Raw genomic sequence first — 19,238 nt, 5'->3', positions numbered from 1 at the left:
AGGCCTAGAAAACAAAGTCATATAGTACAGTCTTAGATAAATGCCAAAGGACAAGGAGAAACTGAGTCAAAGGGGTCACTGGAAAACATAAAGAAATAAGTATGAAAAGGTGTTTCTTTTTTTTTTTTCCTTGAGCTTTTATAAAAGAACAGAAGTTCCTAAATGTTTCCTCATCTCTGCTATTAATACCTATTTAAAATACAACTGCACTGTGGGCATTTCACTTTTAGAACTAGTTGTCCTGCCTAAGAAATATCTGCATTTCAAGGATACTGAAGCCAAAAAGTAAAGATTCTATTTTTAAAGGAGAAGGAAAAAAAAGGAAAAATTATTCTAATTTTGTGACTATAGGTGCTACGAGTACAGAATAGACTTATGAATGATGCTATTCCAGATGTAACTGAGGCCTTTATCAATGCGTTGGGGAAAGGTATCAGAAATCTCATGGATGTAACTGCTGTGTCCCATCCTTGTCAGGAAGTGAGATCCTAGTATTTCAGAATCTATTCAACTGGAGCTGAACACCCAAAAATGGAAGACTATTTGAGAAAACAAGACCTCCTCAGTTCCAAACAAGAGTATCACACGAGCAGCAGAACTGGGAGTAATTCAGCTAACGACACTCAGGCTGAGCCCCAAGTGCTTTCCAGCAGTCCTAGGACTTCCAACATTGCCAGTCTCAAGCGCTTCCGAGTCAAATTCCTGGAAGAACAAGACAAGACCATCCTTGCCTTGCAAGTACTTGGTTTGCCCTTTTACAATGGGGGTGTGAATAAAGGTTTTGAAATCCAAGCTTTAGGCAGTCAAGTACAGAAGTATAAGTAGTGGTCAGTGCTAGCACTGATAACAGCATTAAGTGGAAAACTGCTTAAGGTAACCCAGGTGTTTGAATTAGAGGTTAACATAATAAAGTTTTGCACTGAGATTTTTTGAGCATGTGACTAGAGGGTTTGCACACCCAATTCTGAATCTTTTTAACAGCAGCTTTACATCTACAGCATTTAGACCACTCTGAAAATTCCACTGTTAGTGTCTGTCTGAACAGCTAGAATTACTCCCAGAAGAGAAAGGTAAATGAGCATAGAATTAGTTTTTTAGATGTATAAACACAGCAGCATTTAGGCATAAGCAAATCTAGAAACTGGTAGGTTATAATGAAATAGCAGGACACACAAAGCTACATACACATCTATCCACTCTACAGCATGAATCCATTCCAGCTTGGTCAAAAAGTGCTCATGCAACGTGGCTTCACATACATCATTGAAAAAAAAATTTCTACTGTTAGCATACACTTATTTAGATTCCATTATGTTAAAAAATTCTCCCCATGGTAATGAAATGTATTAGGCCCCAAATACTCTGAGAAAGTTATGATGGAAAAATATTTTATTTCACAAAGTCATATTGCACGATGACAAGTCATACCTTGCCCAGCCTGGCCTCCATCATACGCTCTCAGTTCTCCACCTTCCAAACTCATCCTCCTATCCGTTATCAGTACCATGTATAGCTGTTCCTTATTCCAGGCTACTCAGACATGCAATGCCTTCCTAACAGGCACACCATAAGTAAAACAGGCTGCAAAAGCATAAATGATGCATTGTTCACTGTCTGTGTATCTGACAGTGTGAGATGGAAAGAGCACACAAGAGACAAGCAACATAAGTAGTTGGCAATAAAAACAAACAACTGGGAGAAATGTCATTTGAGCAGGTTGAAAGGAATCACTGTATCCAATTCCTTGGCACTGTATAAAATAATTTGGTGAGAGCTTTAGATGCCTGGTCCTACTTTGCAACAATGGATGTGCTCAGTAGTGTCCTTCAGGCTTTTCCGGTGAATGTGAGATGAACAAAAATTGTTCAGCTCAGGGCTGAAAAAGAGGACTGAAGCCAAATGAATTCCAGAGCCATCTTATTTTGAAAGTACTCAGCAACTGGGGCTGTCTGTGTATACCACTTAGCATGCATCACTAATCCTAATGAATGATACTGCATTTGTTTCATGTGACACAGTTCCTTTCATCTTACTTTTACAGGAGATGGTCTTAGCTGTGACAAAAACTCTGCCATCCAGGTGATAGGCAAGCTCACAAACAGAAAAAGCAGAACATCTTGAGTGATACAGAGAACAAAAACTTCTCCTGAAGAAGTGCAGTCAGTAAAGACAAAGAGGGAGAAGAAGTAAAAGTGAAACTCTTGGAGGATCGCCACCTCCTCATCTGCACCTACCATTGATTTTAGCTCTCTGCTCTCAGCTCCACCTCCCCGGCCAGCTTCTTTCATAGATTTTCTACTATTCTCCACAAACTCCTGAAAAACAGTAATGAAGTGAAAAGTGCTTTCTTAGTGAAGGCTCCAAATACCAAATCTCAAGACAAAACTGCAAGATGTAACTGCTCAAAGTGTCAACACAACTTGCTCCTCCCACTTCTCCTGCTCAGACTTCTCCACAAAGAATCTTTTTGATCCTGCCTGCCAAATAGCAACAAGGGTCTCTCTCATCTAACTCTGGAAGCCATTGCCTTGTGTGCTGTTACCACATGATGCTCTCCTTTACAGGGAAGGTAGAAGGGCAGTTGTCAAAAAAAACCCAAAAACAACAACAACAAAAGAAAACCAAACCCAGAAATCTCAGTTATTACAGCCTATCCTGTTAACTGTGTGTAATGTTCCAACTCCATTAAACAGAGGCATTTGGAGATAATTACCTGCAAGGTCTTGTTAATTTCCCTAACTTCCCTCAATTCAATTTCTTAAAAATTTTCACCTGATCACAATCACTTATTCATGAAGGCTAGCAAAAGTGCTAATTCAATTTTATGTTTTTTTTTCTCTTAAAGGTAAGCATTCTGTAGCAAATGTCAGTAAACTTTAGCTGCTTGTATTTTGTGACATCGACTGCTGGCTAAAGAAACCCACAATGCTTTTATGATTTATCTGTGCTGTCTTGAGAAAGCATGCTGCATTTTAGCATTTATTCTGTGCTAAAACACAACTCATCAGCTACTGTTTTATTTATTATATACTCCAGATTCTGTAGTTGTTTACCAAAAATTTAATGTTAAATTCTTGGCATGGTTTTTCCAACAAGTAATCAGAAAAAAAATTACGGTAAGAAGTCATGAGAGCCTCTGTAGCTTACACATGGGGGTACATTTTACAGGGACCTAATTTATGGTTGCCACTTAAAAACACTGTCAAGAAAATTACCTACTCAAAACAACTGAAGGGCTTGAGGAGCAGAATGTGCACATCTTGGTCTCTAGCTAGAGTGAACTGGGAATAACATGGAACAAACAAATAAGAAGTGAACTGTGCAAAGGGCCTTGACATAGCATCTAAGCTCCAGGACAGAACATAAAATCTGTTGTTTCTATGCATGACAGAGTCAAATTCTTGTTGCTGTCTAGCTGAAAGAAGAAAAACTCCCACGTGGTCACTATCTGCACAGCGTAGAATACTCTGATATTTTTTTCACCCAAAATAGAAGCCAATATCAGTGATGCCAAGGGAAGGAAACATCATTACTTACCAGATAACAGATTACACATCAGATTACACTGTTTGCTAATCAAGCTATGAACAAGACAGCAAGGTAACCCAGGTAAAACCAAAAACAATTACCGTATTAATCTCAGCTAGTGAGTTCATTCCACTGTCAAAATACCCATTTTATGGAGCCATATCCTTAGACTTAGAGAATAAGGGGAAACTTACCATAAGAACTTTATCCATGTAGAATTCCCTTCCAGGGCTCCCATCATTGTATTTTGTATCGATGGCAAAACATAAGAAAAGGACATCAACAACCATTTCATAAATGGAAAGGAAGCAGTGAGCAACCAGGAATGCAAAGAGGCAGACAATGATGAGCGGCAGCACCCAGATGGTATAATCTTGTTGGTAATTCAGCAACATAATCCCGGCCAAACCTGTACTGCAGACAATCAGGACCTGAAGAAGAAAACAGAAAACCACTCTAACAGCAGAAGGTTTTTGGTATTTTTGATTTGGATTGGTTTGATATGGTCTTTTTAACCTATGTGCTTCTTTCTCTGCCAGGGCTAGAATCAGAGGTTACAGATGGTAGTAGTAACAACATCTTCACGTTCTGGATTCCCCTGAAGTGGAAACAGTATTTTACCCATTAGTCCAGCACATGCAGATCAGAATAGTTTTAAACACATCATTCAACAGAAAAGGTGTTTTTCAGAGCAAATTACATTTATATCCTGCTTTCATAGTTCTAGTGGTATAGAATATTCCCGTAAAAAAGAGCTTTATCCTGTCAGTTATAAAAACCCCAGAACCCTGATGCTGCTGATCAACTAACATGCAATTGTTTTTTTGGTTGGCAGCGGTGGGAAGAAGGTAGGTCTTAGGAGGATGGCACGGTTTTCATTTTGCTGCTGGAAATAACTTCAAGCTCGTCTTACCTCAGCCTTGTCTCCATACAGAGGAAAGTATATCAGAATCCATGTGAGACACTTCATGTAACAGTCACCACAGAGATACACTATGTGTGAGGCCCCAAGAGATATTTTACAGGGTACCAGGTTTGGTCTTTGGGAATAACAAAAGCACTAAAGCAATCGTTATGGCCACTCAACATTTTAAACATTTCTGAACCTATTATTATGGATCGCAGCTAAACGCTAAATTGCAAAATAGGTCAGCTTTATGATGGAAATACCAGTTTGGACTGGTATAGGAGACAGGCTGGCAGCCTAGCACTGTTCTAGCCGGTACTATCTTTTCCATGTTGCACTATTCATTTTAACATTTCTGTCACCTGTGTAATTCTCTAATAATTTGAAAGACATCTTTACAGAGTGATGTTTCCTGACACCTTTCAGATTTCTCCATAAAACCTCGTTAAGTAATTTTATGGACTTCCATGCACCTACATCTTCATTATATGCTTATTTCTTTTCACGTCTTACTGACTGAATTAGTGGATTAAAAATTCAGTGCACTGTACTGTGACTTAATAAAAGCAGAAGAATGTAATAAGGAAGACAGTTCAGTTCAACCAGCATTCAAGTGCTTAGGCACAGCTGATTTCAGTGGATTGGTATTAATTGTTTTAGTAAATAATGGCCCCAAATCCTTCAAAGGATAGGCAAAATTCACTGGATTAAGTTTCCATAAAGTATATCTCCATCAATTGGAGATCCAAAAAGCTGACTGATCACAGTTATTATTCTAGTCTCCTTCCAATTTTCAGAGTAGAGGTAACTTAGTTGCTTAAGCTGGCAGCTCCTCCTTGCAGGCTTCTGTACTTCCTTCCAGTCTAATTTTGTCATAAATGGTGATTAATAATGTGCCAATTTTCAACATGAACCTGGAGAGCCCTTACTGAACAGAATTTAGAGGAAATGCCTCCTTTTCTTACAATTCTAGGTTTTAACCACGATATCAATCAAAAACTTAGAACTCCTAATCACTTTTCCCTTGACTCCCTAAAAATACATCAATGCAAAAAGTGTTATCACCTTCAGCTATTCTTTTCTAATCACCTTTAATTAATGTAAGTAGATTATCTGTTTATCCTCCCTATTCTGGACAGTCCTTTCCTGATATGATGCAGCTAGATACGATAAAGTGCATGCTAAGAAACAGGAATTTTAAGTCATTTTGTACTGGGGGCACAAGCCATTGTTAAGGAAAGCTTGCTATTATGTAGCTTTGTAACAACTATATACAGCCGACATACCTTTCCTAGAAACAGCATAAAATCCCCAACTGTGTTTATGGCAGCCACTCGCAAAGCATTTTCCACTAGAATAACAAAGGCATCCTTTGCGGACGTGCAGAAGTTGGTGCTGTTGATAGCTGTGGCTGTATATGCGTTCTGGGAAAAGGAGAAGGAAGATTTATTCCTGGAATGATCAGGTATTTCAGATGGGGGAGTAGGGAGGGGAGTGGGAAGATATGCCTTCTGAATAAGTCACATACGTCATATGACATTAATGAACAAAGATTGCCTAGAGAGTTGTTGAATCAAGCAGAATGTACCAGCAGACAAAAAACTACACAAGGTAGAGAATTACAATTCTTCTCCTCCTTTGCTCATCATTTATGCATTAACAAATTTATTCCAAAAACCTAATTAAACAGAATTTGCAGTTTCTCTGCAGGAGGAGGTGAGCAGTGGCATAACTACAGCAATTAAGTAGTTAGGAAAAATACTCTGGAAATATGAGAGTTTGAGAGTCTCGTAAATCCACCAAGACAATTGCCAGATACTTCACTAGACTGCTTTCGAGATTAGTCAAAACAATTTTCAAGGATTACACTGGGTTTTTTAAAATGCTTTCTTCAGATTTTATTTCCTATATTTTCACAAGCAAAAAAGTCAACAGTAAAAAAAATATTAGAGAGATATTTACAGACATACTTAACAGAGGTGGAACCACAGGCCAACAAAACCTATTCTACAAAAGGGTCTACCCAGCCAGTGTGTTGCAGCTTGCAATTCTTCTTTCCACTTTCTAGATGATAATGACAATTTGATTTTATGTACAGTTTTTCAATTGTGGGGACCTTAAATATCACACCTAGAAAAGCTCACTTTTTTTGCAAACATACTTTGAAACTCAGATGTAGTCTGACAAGAGTGGACATAAGGAGGAATATCTCCAACCACTGAAAGAATTGTTATAAAGTTGAGATATCATGTTCACAAATATGAACATCGATTATTTTACACATTTACAATGTAAACAAAGGCTAATTTAGTGATTTGCAGTGTAATTTCAGTAATGGAGACAAAACTGAAGTACTGTGATTCAAACTTCAGTTCCAAAGTATGATACATTATGTGTCACTCTCAGATTGCATAGTGGGAACATATATATTATCAGCCCTTATATAAAACTTTAAGATTTAAAATCTTACCTGATTTAAGTAGGTCAGGCACTTTTCTAGACACCAAAGGCAGCAGATGCAGGCTTTAAGCATACAGCGAGCACAAGCATTTTCCTAGGAAAGCACAGAGTGTGAGAAAACAAAGAGTAAAACCAACAGATTTTATGAAAACAACATTCCTTCGTGTTTCAGCAACTGATACTCAGCTTGGTAACTCAAGCAGTCCCTCTTAGTCCCACAGTCCTTTAAAGACCAAATATTCCAAGACAGGACTTCCAGCCTCCCACATACATTAAATTAAATTAGCTGCAAACACAGCAGGCCTTGAGTTTCAGTAATAAAATGGAAACTATTTCTCTTACTTTTCCTTTGAGTTGTGTATGAATATACATAAGAATCATTCGTGGTATCTTCACAAGCGTGATAATGAAAGACCCCTTTGCTACTGTTCCTAGGTGGTAACAAACAAGGCGATTAACAGATGCCAGAATAGGAGTAAACGGCAGATTCCTTTTCTCCCTGTTGAAAAGAGAAAAAGAATAAAGTAGAATGATCAGTAAGTATGTAATACCATCTAGAAGTGCGACAAATTATCAATAAAATAATGTGCAAAATGAATGTATTATCCTTACACTAGCTTTCAGGGTCTATTGTTCATTCCACACCGACAGTCTGTGCACCTCGGTTTTGGCTCCAATGCAGTAATAGGAATAGGATATGGAATCAGTATGTCTTAAGGGGAGTGTTACTAGCAGTTGACTGCACTACCACTATCACCAACTAGCACCTTTTATAAAACTACATTTGGTGGTGTGCAATTCAAAACCTTCCAAAAGAGTGAGAAACAATGTTAATTATTTTTTCAGTCTGACTACCAATAATTTTGCCTTCCCCTTCTCTCCTGTACTGTTGGAGGTCTTTGTGGAGACTTTGGAGAGGATATTACTACTTTTATTTACTAGGTAAATTATTTTCTCAGATGTTTTGCATTTCTGATTTAGCTATTACTTAGCTTGAGGATTCAAGGAACCAAGTATTAGGCCTTCAAACATGCTACTTTAATGCAACATGGCTAGAATACTTTTACTCTATGTGATAAATACTCACTTTCACAGTTTTGAAGCAGAGTTTGAAAACTCTTGGAAGTTTTTACTTGTATTTCCTACCAAGGAAGCCACTTTCTCTCTCAAAGACCAGCTCTATTCAACATTTAAAGAATGGGTCTTCTTCTTTATTAGAAATATGAACATAATAAGCATGCTAAAGGAATAAGTGCTAACATTCCAAACATAAAATACCTCCATAACTACTTCCATGTGAGTTTCATTCAAAAAAGATAAAAAGGTAGTGTCTTCTTTCCATGAAAGCAACATCCACATAACTTAATCCTGAGATGTTAATGATACAGGTTTATGCTGTATTATCCTCCAATCACCTTTCAGAGCTCAGGTGGAGGGAGTCAAATTCTATTCCCCTTTGAGCACAATCATGTAATAGGTCTGAGCCTTACACCCAGGCAACTCAACCTCTTCCTCCTTTTAAGGTAAATTTAACTGAGGGTAGAGTCTGTAATCCAGAACCTCTTGAGGTCTGTTATTGTTCGAGTAGAAAGGAATCCACCTGGCTAAGGTGAATGGACAGTGAACATATATAAAACATTTCTCCATGCATAACCTCATCTCATTTGCTGTGGAAAGCTGATAATATGCAAAATAATGGGGAAGTCCAAATTAAAGCTCTTTCCTTTCTTACTAGCATACTTTTCTGATTAGAATTGTACCTTAAAATGTAATAACATTTGTAACAGTAGGGAGAAATAGGCATTTACTGACTTAAAATAAATTTCCTGTTATGAAATGATAGGGTATAGTTACAAGAATAATCATTCACCCTCAAGAGATGGAAAATACATTAACTTACAGACGAAGCATACACATTGCTAAGCAATCTATTTCAATGTGAAGTTGTCCTCTCTCTATTTTCCTAGTTCTTTACTCAATCTAGTTTGATTATTCACAAGACTGCATCCCTGCAACATCTTTTAAAAACTTCACAGATGTATTTCATTGGTATACTGCAGGACTTAATAAAGTATCAGAATTTTTGTCAGTACACTAAATTCATTGCCTTTTATATTGCTTTAAAGACTAGGGCAGATAGGGAGTCAAATAATTCAGATAATTCAGATAATCTCTAATTCAGATAATAGTCTCAATTAAAAACACAAACAAATTAAATACTTGTGATTTGAATTATGTACTTAAATATCTGCACACATTCAAACTCCAATTTTTAAAATACAGCTTAAAGGAAGTGCAAGGTATGCTCTGATAAACAATTTAGTACACAAATATAGCAATAATATATGGAGCTTTAATGCATATATATTTTGTATCACTTTTTATTTGTACATGATCTTGTCAGAATCTGTAAGTAACAAATCTAGTAACACCTTAAGTAATTTTGTGTAAGAGATTAATGAAGCACTGTAAATAATTTAAAGGGCATTGTTCTGCAATTAAAATAATAATCAATTGCTCTCAATATTTTTTTAAAATTTTACTGAGCTTATTAGCATCAATTATTAGCATCTATTGCTTCATAGACTATTTTCCAGGTGCATCCTGCTTTGTAAATAACCACCCATGTCTGTACAATATGCAAAGGTTACAAGGCAAACAAGACTTCAAGTCCTGAGTATCAAGAATAAAAGTATAACCAGTAAAACAGATTATTGTATGACTAGGCATTATTTAAAATACAACTCAACTGCTTTCCAGCTTTCAGGGCAGAAGCAAGTATTCTCCTCAAAAGCTCTGTCCCTCATTATTTCTGCTAATTCCATTTCCAGTCTACTCACAGAAGAGCTGTCTAAGTTGTCCTTACCTTGTAAAATAGTATGTCACAACAGCCCCTGCTACTGTCATCTGCTGACAGGCTAGGATAAACTCGCTTATCCAGATGAGTCCCACTACATGGTACCACCACATGTATTTCAAAGGACCCACCATCCGAAATTCAACAAATCCTTCTTCATTTGGGACAGGACTACCTAGAAATAAATGAGGGTAAAAAAGGAAGTGGTGCTTACATCAACTCAGAAAGAAGGAATTATATGGTATTAGCAGCCCATAACAGTCTACAGCAGAACCCCTCTAAGCTTCTACTAATAGATCTAAATGTCATGTTTCAGAAGATTGTTCATAAGATACAGCTTTTGAGACAGTATATTGGCATTTGAAAAAAGCCCTAAAAAATAATTCTGAGCATACTCAAAACCCTGCAACACTTAATTTTCAGCCACATGTTAAATATTTTCAGAACTAAACACCATCAAGTAGCAAAAATTCTTATCATTAAATACAACAGAAGCCTGTTTCAGCCATTCTTAATTTGAGTCTGCTGCTGTGCTGATAGTATTCATACATAATGTAATGTAAGAATAAAGAAAATCAGTATTAAACGTCACAGCCCTTTACATCTAGATGTCAATATTAACAATCACTTTGGTTTTCCTTATGGTAAGTCTCTGTGCATGTATTTCAACAATATCTGTAGTTTTAAAGGCATTTACAGACATAAGGAGCAATACTAGAGGTTCTAAACATATGATTTCACACATTCAGAAATCCATTGACTCTATGTCTAATCTGAATAGTGACATCACTACTGAGATTGACAGCACACGTCAGAACTCTCCTAGGATATGCTCTACTTCTGTGTGTTAACCCACATAGAGATGTTTCACCTCACAAAACAGTAATGTAAACAGCTGGCAAGATTCAGAAAAATACTGAAAATAACATCACCTGTATAAACTGCTTACCCTCCTATTGTCTTCACTTAGCATTGCTAGCACCTTCTCCACCTTCTTAGCTATACTTTTATGCTTATATAAAAAATAGTACTTTCTTGTGAAGAAATTTAACTACTGAAATAACTTTGGTTTTAGTGAACAAGCTCTTCATAAGTGCAGCCTTCTTCTCATACACAGACAATGTACACTTTTTCAGTTCTGGTTTGGATTGAAAAGATCTAGCCCTGCTTGCACAAAGATTTTGTTTAACTGATATCAGTAAATACACTGAGTGTGTATAAAGCTAAAAGCAAAAATTAGTCTTTGCAGAATCAAGGCCATTTGAAGACTTTTCAGTAAAATACAGTATCAGCCTAAATTCTGCGAAAAATTTAGTTTCTTTGCAATGGTTTTTAATTCATGGAGTGACACATGGGACTGAGTCTTAACTCACTTTCAGAGGTAAACATTTTCTGCACATAGCACAGCATATAACAAAAACTAAAAATTTCAACAGTAATGAGAACAAGAACAGAAGTATTTTATTACCTCACTAAAAAATCAGGCTATGAAATAAAAAATACTTATCTTGTATTATCCTGAAATAGTTCTGTGACCTGAAACACTGCCACTTTTGAACTGATAGTAAACAATGAATTTCAAAATTCTAAGGTTTTAATAACGAATTACGGTCTCTGTTGCCTACAGCTTACTAAAGAAAAAAGTAACACAGACATCTCCCCTTTTCAAAAGCAGTTGTTAGGTTTCTCTGCTGAAGTAAAAAAGATTTTGACCTATAGGATCCACTAATTCTAGAAGCTCTTGTCAGACCCTGAACACAAACAAAACTCTCATCTTCTATGCTCTTCACAGCAGGCAGAAGTTAAGAGTACATTGGCTGCTCTCAGAATACAGTGTACAGAGAGAAATCTCCCTAATAATCCTGGAAAATGCTATAATAATACCGGACACCTAAATTATGAACAACTGAAAACTACTTCCAGTATATTTACATTTTAGGAAACAGTAATTGTGTGCAACAGCCCCATCATTCCTATGTCTTCATCAGCTATAATACACCACCCTTATGACGTTAGCTGCAAGATCAGACTTTTTAATCTGTTTGTGTATTAGAGGAAATTATTTGAAAAATTGTTATAGCAGTCTTATTAATGGAGTCTTGTGGTTTGCAACATGCCAGCTTGCATCAAATCAGAAAGCCGGCCTAAGGTTCAAAGTAACATACCAGAAATGCAGACTCAAACACACAACTTTCTTGAAACAAGTGTTTTGAAGACACTGAAGCAGACAAGAAAAGAAGCACAATATGTGGTTGTTATTAGGGTTTTTGGTTTTGGGTGCTGTATTCTTTTCCCTAGAGGTCCCCACATGCTTTTTAACTAACTTTGCCTAAAACCATACAAAAATGAAATTAAATGTATTTAAAATAAGCCTAGTAGCTGCTTACCTGTAGTACCAAGGAAAAGCAGGACTGTGATCCAGTAGGTCCAGAACAGGATAAGCACAAAGAATGTCCAAAACGGCTGGAAGACTAGCAGTGGCAGGTGGATGAAGACCTTGCCGGCCACGTGGAACAAGGCAATGGTGAGAGCTACTCGTTTGCGCATAATTAACATTATCAATAACACGATAACCTAGAGGGAGAAGTTTCCAAATCACATTTTAAGAGAACTGAAAAATAAGCAAGCTATCATTTTGCTTAGCTAGGATATTCAAACATAGCAAACTAACACATTATCTATGAGATCACAAGATCAAAATGCAAATCTCTATCAGCTTCTTCTGGTGATATATTATTTTCCAAACTATACTTTTGAGGAAGTCCAATCTCATAATTATGTATTCAGAATCACAATAAGCCTCAGTCTGATGAGATTAGACTAGATTCTATCCTTAGTTATGTTTTACAAACCAGTGAAACCAGCAAGATTTAACAAAGAATACAATTTAACATCTATATTTGAGCATAGTATGGTGGTCTTGTCATGTAAGTTAGTCAAACATTATCCATTTTTAGTAGTAAAATCAGTGATTCCAAAATGAACAGCAAGGCCTAAAGAAGATGAACTGGTTCAGTAATCAAGTGTTAGTATTTCAGTTCACAATGATCCTTCTGTAAATGGGAAAATTTTGGGAACAACTGATTTCAGAAGTAGGAATGGTCTAAAGACTTTCAGATAAATTGAAATGACTAAGTACCTCTGAACAGGGAAAAATGTAAGTGAAACTGAATTGGGAGACCAATTGCACCTATTCTTGGTAGTCCCTGTGAGCATTTTACAGTAAAGGAGAGTAGCTGCAGGATTAGGAACTCTCTCCTGACTCAAAACTAGATATTAGAAACCATGACTGGAAGTAAACAAACAAACAAATCGCTGCAATAGAGCTTGCAGTAGAAATAAACTCTTAAAAAATGTGTGCAATAAAAACCTTTCAACTAAATAAAAAGACAGAGACCACCAGTAAGACAGAAGAAGAAAATAATATAATCATTACCGTGAAGACTGTAGCTGAAATGGCATAGATTAGGAGAGCCTGAAGATTGTCTTTGGCTATTTGAGTCTCAACAGCACTGGCAGATACTCGTTGCTTAGCATAGAGCCACCACAGAACTCCTGTACCACCTATGTTTTAGAGAGAAAAAAGGACAAATGGAAGATGCTCTGCCTGTGTGACACAGTCATACTACCTAGTACCAAAGAAACTAAACAGCTGCTTCTTTTTAGGTCTGATCTGGCACAGAATACTCAAGGGCACTGATGCTTAACCCAACAGGAACTTGTGAGGAGGCAGAAGTGCTTAGTTCTTCCCTGTTGCCCTCTTCTCAAGCAGATACACTCTTTTCGGTCTCACACCACTATGACCACTAAAGAGACTTGCAGCTCTTTGACTCTGTGTTTTAGGGTGAAGTACATGAAAGGACTAGTTCAGGGGGAGGCCTAACAAGATCACAGCTCCCATTTGACAGGCAATAGAGGAACAGAAAGAACAACAGTCATACGGTAGGATGTATGTGCATATGTGTATAATAAGGGGTAAGAATTTAGGAGGGGGAAGAGAGGACTAGTGGAACCTTTGGATTAGGATGCAAAGTAACAAGAGGAACAAAAGGAGGAGTCTAGAACTTCCAGAAAGACTAATCAAGCAGAGAAGGAACAGCCCTAATGCTGAAAACAGCACCTCAGCTTAATGACACATAGCTACACCTGCATGAGGCAGTGTCTTCTGGCACTGGAAAAAACATCAGTGAAAGGCACAGGAGGCAAATATAACATGAGGTACTTTCTTCTAACCCCTGTTATGAAAACCTAGCCTTACAGCCAGAACAACATTCTCCTATTCTAGCTCCCTTTCCAAGGCAGAACTTTTCTTAAATACAGCACTCCAGTTTCTCAGGGAGATAACCTCTCCCTTGTGACACATTTTTTTTTCTCTCTTTTGAGAAGCCTTCTCTGTTCTGCTGTTATTTCTGAATCAACTGTGTAAGCTTATCTAGAGATCACAAGACTTTGCTGAAGGTCCTCTGTTCAAGTCTAAAATGGAGGATGCTCTTTTGGTATCTCCAAAACAAACAGTGAATACAGAATAAGCAGCATGTCTCACAAATGACATGTTCTTATTCAGTCTGTGTAATGCATGTGATTTTTTAGAACATAATAACAGATGGCAATAAGATAAGCCATTCAACTCTTCCACTCAACACAGTTGCTTAGCTTCTAAAGAGAATATAAATGAAGAAATAAAAAAATATATATCTGGTTTTTTCCTTGTCTGTGGTCCTGAGACCAGCAAGTAGAAAAAACAAGTGATCCTGAAAAAATATAGTCAGTCTGCTGATTTTTTCCATCCCTTGCAGCCATGAATTGCAAGAATTAAAACCGCTAGTGCTTCCTAATTTGATTATTCTATTTTTATTCCTTCCCTACAGTCATCTGCCCATACGTTTTGGCTTAGCTACTGAGTATCAGATTTTAGTTTCACAAATGTAAAAGTTAATGCGATAAAGTAAGGCTATTTTCGTGCAAGCTATATAATTTTGGATGAGAAAATCTTTGGCCATTCCCAAGACAGCATGGCTGGTTGCATTTCATCCATGACCTAGGTCATGCAGGACTTTGAGTCATATGACAAAACAAGGATTTGATTAGAAATACTAGAAAAGCACCTTTGTTTTCCTTTCCTCAAGAACAGGTCTTAGACATACCTACAGAGCTACTGGGAAAGCTGAAGGGGCTGAAGAACATGTCAGTGTTGTATGGACACATCTATATCCTAAGGTTCCCTAAGGCTGCATAAACAAGTTGCTCTTTGATTGCTGCATGTTTGAGTACACCCAGTGGGAGGGTGTGTCCTCAGACAAACCCAAATTATCTGCCTTGCTAACATGCCTGGAAGGCAGGTTAAGAAGCAGGCAACCTTTAGAGCTGTGTTACAAGCGCTGTGAGAAATATCCCATATTGCCTGTGTGGGCTCTAGTGAGATAGGCTGACAGGAAGCTTGTCAGCCAAGCACGGCGTGCAGAAAATCTCTAAGGAGCAATGTACTCTCTAAGAGAGAACCACAATTACAAAGGTGACATTTTTGATGTGTCTTGCAAAGGACACAAAGGAAAGCTGAAGGGAAATGCATGGTCCAAGACCTGTGCAGGATGCAGCTGGCCACGGAGCACAAAGATTAGAATTAGGCACTCAGGAACTGGGAGACAAACAAGACTTACCAAGTGATCCCAGAACGACAAGAATTGTTAAAATCCAGACAAGTACTCTTGAAATGTACCTGATTATAACCATCAAAATCATGGACAACACTGCAAAAGAAAACAAATAAATTAAGCAGACCAATTATTTCAAGTAGAAATAGCTCTCCCAATTCTCCCACTGCACTAAGATAACTGCCTTTCAACGGAATTTTTAGACAGAGATTTCTTTTCTGAGGTTTACAAGCTCACTGCACAGACAGCTAAGGAAATCAGACACCTCTACAACTTCTGCTTTGATGCTGTTAATTAAAACAAAGAGCATAAATACATTTACATGGTACATTAAATACAAGACATAATGCATACATACAGATAGAGATGTATTTAGACAATGACAAAACAGACAGCAAGACATGACAGTACTCCGACTCTGGTAACCTGAGCACACCTCATGAGGACCAGAGCAGAATTTGCACTCAAACACATGTGTCAAACAAGTGCAGATAATGCGATGCCTGCATATCCCAAAATGTCATGCCAGTAAAAAGTAAAAAAATTATGACTTTATTTTCAACATTCAAAATGAGTTCTTTAACAAGCTTTGTTCATATAGTTCCGCTACCATTCAGGAACTACATGTTAAAAAGCTCTCTACAATCTCAGCCAACTAAGATGTAGTGAGTGGTGTGTGTAAGTGCACACACACATTTTTTCTATATGCGTATTTGTGTATAGCAGTTACACGAAAGCCAGGGGAACCTGGCTTTCTGAATCACACAATCTTATCCATTGTTTTAAAATAAATAAATTCTGTTTAACTTCGTTAACCTATGAAGGTACAAAAATTTTTTTTTTAAATTAACAGTACGTAAAACTCTGTACTAACTTCTGACTCCAACCAAACAGCAGCACTGCTAATCTGCCCCTAGCTTTCAGATTCAGAACTGCCTTTCTATTGTTATTAAATACCACAGCTGTCAAGATAGAATAATAAACAGCTTTCCAGTTATAGTTGAAAGGATAATCAATTGTATTTTGTGTTTGTTTTTTTTTAATGCTATCTAGCATTTTTCTTATAGATTTTTTTTTTAAACCACAAAGACAGACTGAAAGGAAAGGACTTCTTTATCTGGTACAGCTTTGCAGTGTTTCTTTCTAAACCACACACTGCTCATATACATGGCTAGTATCTGGATCCTCTCATTTTAGGATTTCAGATTTTACACTTGATAGGAGTAAAACAGACTCATTAGGAAAGTAATTTATGGGGGTGAGTAGCATTCCACTGTAATTCATAAGACTTTGTTAAAACCGCACTTCAGTCTAGTGCAATGTGCCACTTTCTAGCCTAGGGGGATATTGCAACTCTAGAAACGATTCAGCACCTCTATACTGCTGGTAATTTCCAGCTCTTCAGAGAAGGCTGAGATTTTCAAAGGCCTGAAGTTCTTAATTTTCGGGGTAAGGGAAGAAGGGGGTAACATACAATACAACAAATGAGCACCTACGTTTCTTGTTTTCCCTCTGAAAGTTCTCATATCCCTGCCACAAGTATGTTAAATGAAACAAACTAAACCCCCTACATTCTAGAAAAATATGTTGTGCATTTCTCACCCTGTCCCTTTTATTTGGGTTTGGGTCATCAGAAGATTAATATCAGAAATAGGAAAGGGGAATATTATAACAAAAATTAGGAGAATGGGGATGCTCTGTTAACTATACCAAAACTAATGTTGGCTAATCAACAGCCACACATCCGCTACCTCATAATCAGTGGAAGAGGAGAAAAAACAGGAAGTCATATATATATATATATATATATGCTTCTCAATAAGTTACCCAGCTGTCAAATAAATTTAAGAAAAAAAGCATTCTGAACCATTTTCTAAGGGCTCATTGCTATCATACATATTTTTGCTTATATTGTGGTTAGAGGTTGTTAACAATCTCCTAATGCAGTACTAAGAAATAGCTAGTAATGAGAAAAACAATTACCTAGTGATAACAAGCAAAGTCCCATTATAATCTCTTTGCTGGTCATAACTCCACTAATCAGCCTGTGTAAGACACTACTGTCACTGACAAAGGTGATCAGGGCCTCTGCAAACTTGGCATAGCAGGAAATGTTCACAGGAGCACAGCGATGGAAGAATGGAATAGGTGCACTGGTGACACAAGAAAAAAAAATCAGAAAAAAAAATTACTCCTACTTAATATAAATGCCACATCAACACACAAATGAAAGGTGAATAGATGCAACCATTCCACCCTTGTAACATCATAACCAGAAACCATGTGTTGAATGCACAAGTGCTGCTAGAATGAGGATGATAATAATGGGAAGTGATGCCATTCTTACAAGTAACCCTGTGAGGCTGGGGTGCACAGTCCAATAGGAAATGATTACCCTCCCACCCTTAAGCACCAAGGTTCAGAAAGTACAGGTTCCTATTCCCACTTAAACGTCTCTCATTCAAGTATCAGGTGGTGAACCAGCAGCTGAAACAATTCTTTTCACTCATGTTAGAATGGAATACTGGCCCATACTTGCAGCAAAAGAAATTCCAGAAAGACAATACTCTTCCTGCAAGCATACATTTTATGCTAAGAGACATCAGCACTTAAAACTGCTGCCAAACAAAACCGATGTAGTTATTCTTAGTCCTTCCCTATACTAAACTTGCTTTTATATCTAAGATTACAATCACAGTGTTTACTTTAATTAACTTTGTTAAAATTAAGCACTACATTCTTTGCAACACATGCAAAGATGCCTTTATTGTTTCATTATTCCTGAACTGTTTTGGAAGCATTCTCCCCAAAAATACTGATGCTACACATTAAACCTTGCAGAACGTTCAGCAGAACCTGTTATCAAATCCATCAGAGGAAGACACAAGAGAGCAAAAACTTCACTTTAAAAGTGGGTAATTTTATTTTCCAAATGTTTCCCATTAAGTAGCTGCCTTTCTTGCTCATAAACTATGTCAGATCTCAAAGTGGCCTATTACATCTTTTGATCTATCTTCCCAATTACACTTCAGACACATGTTCCATGAATTACATGTTCCTTCCTGTAATTGGATCCAATGAAAGAAGTGTCTTTCATATTGTCAGTCTTCTCTTCTAACCTCTATATTTGTTTCACCCTGCCCAATCTTCCTTACTTAAAAGATTTCAGTGGACTGTAGCAGCCATGCACATAATCTTTTGCAGTTTTCCCGTTTCAGCAATGACCTATAAACCAGCAATTTTCTGTACTCAATAACTATCTGTTAAGCCCAAGTCTTTCCAAAATTCTAACCATCACTTTAAACATGTAGTGAGTAAACCAGCTGCCTTAGGCACACCCTTTCTCTGCATTGTTTTTAGGGAAAAGAAGATGACATGCTCAAAAACATTAGTGTGTAATTGTTCTGCACAGAATTTGGGAGAAATTATGATCACCTGCCATACCTAGGTAATTAGCAGATGCTAGGCTTTTGTTTTAAGTGACTGATGATTGTAAATTATATGGTTTTAAATTACTGTGCTGAGTAGGTAAATGCATTTGGAAATGCTCATCTTGATGGTCTGCTTTTGGGTAATGATGAAGACAGCAGTTAAGCACAGCAAAGTAACTGTGAACTAGTCAAAAACCAAATTAAACCTGTAATAATGGCTGCCCTATTTAAAAGGCAGCCCATGTATCCTCTCAGCCTCTTACAACACAGCCTATTTTGGAATATGCAACATACTGCAGGTCATTATATGCAGTAATACTGGAAAAGACTGAAATTTGAGAGATTTATTTGTTAACTGCTCCAACTTTGTAGAAAACCTAGAGCATTTAGAAGTGGTTAATATT

General features: G+C 37.2%; 1 protein-coding gene across 1 annotated transcript in view; it reads right to left on the bottom strand.

The window, feature by feature from the left end:
* Window positions 1-2,024: 2,024 nt before the first annotated feature.
* The window catches only part of SLC44A1 (solute carrier family 44 (choline transporter), member 1), a gene marked incomplete at its 5' end in the record, with an annotated part of 31,931 nt that continues 14,717 nt past the window's right edge, over window positions 2,025-19,238 (bottom strand). The window contains 10 exons of the mRNA XM_010183789.1: window positions 2,025-2,315; window positions 3,723-3,959; window positions 5,722-5,859; window positions 6,906-6,989; window positions 7,238-7,394; window positions 9,762-9,927; window positions 12,140-12,326; window positions 13,189-13,316; window positions 15,410-15,499; window positions 17,387-17,556. Coding sequence (XP_010182091.1) covers window positions 2,025-2,315; window positions 3,723-3,959; window positions 5,722-5,859; window positions 6,906-6,989; window positions 7,238-7,394; window positions 9,762-9,927; window positions 12,140-12,326; window positions 13,189-13,316; window positions 15,410-15,499; window positions 17,387-17,556 — 1,648 coding nt within the window. The remainder of the gene's footprint in view (window positions 2,316-3,722; window positions 3,960-5,721; window positions 5,860-6,905; window positions 6,990-7,237; window positions 7,395-9,761; window positions 9,928-12,139; window positions 12,327-13,188; window positions 13,317-15,409; window positions 15,500-17,386; window positions 17,557-19,238) is intronic.

Source organism: Mesitornis unicolor, unplaced genomic scaffold, assembly GCF_000695765.1.
Source record: "Mesitornis unicolor isolate BGI_N332 unplaced genomic scaffold, ASM69576v1 scaffold26854, whole genome shotgun sequence".
NCBI classification, from domain to species: domain Eukaryota; kingdom Metazoa; phylum Chordata; class Aves; order Mesitornithiformes; family Mesitornithidae; genus Mesitornis; species Mesitornis unicolor.
Note: the sequence above shows the minus strand (reverse complement) of the source record. Positions and strands in the feature narration are given on the sequence as shown.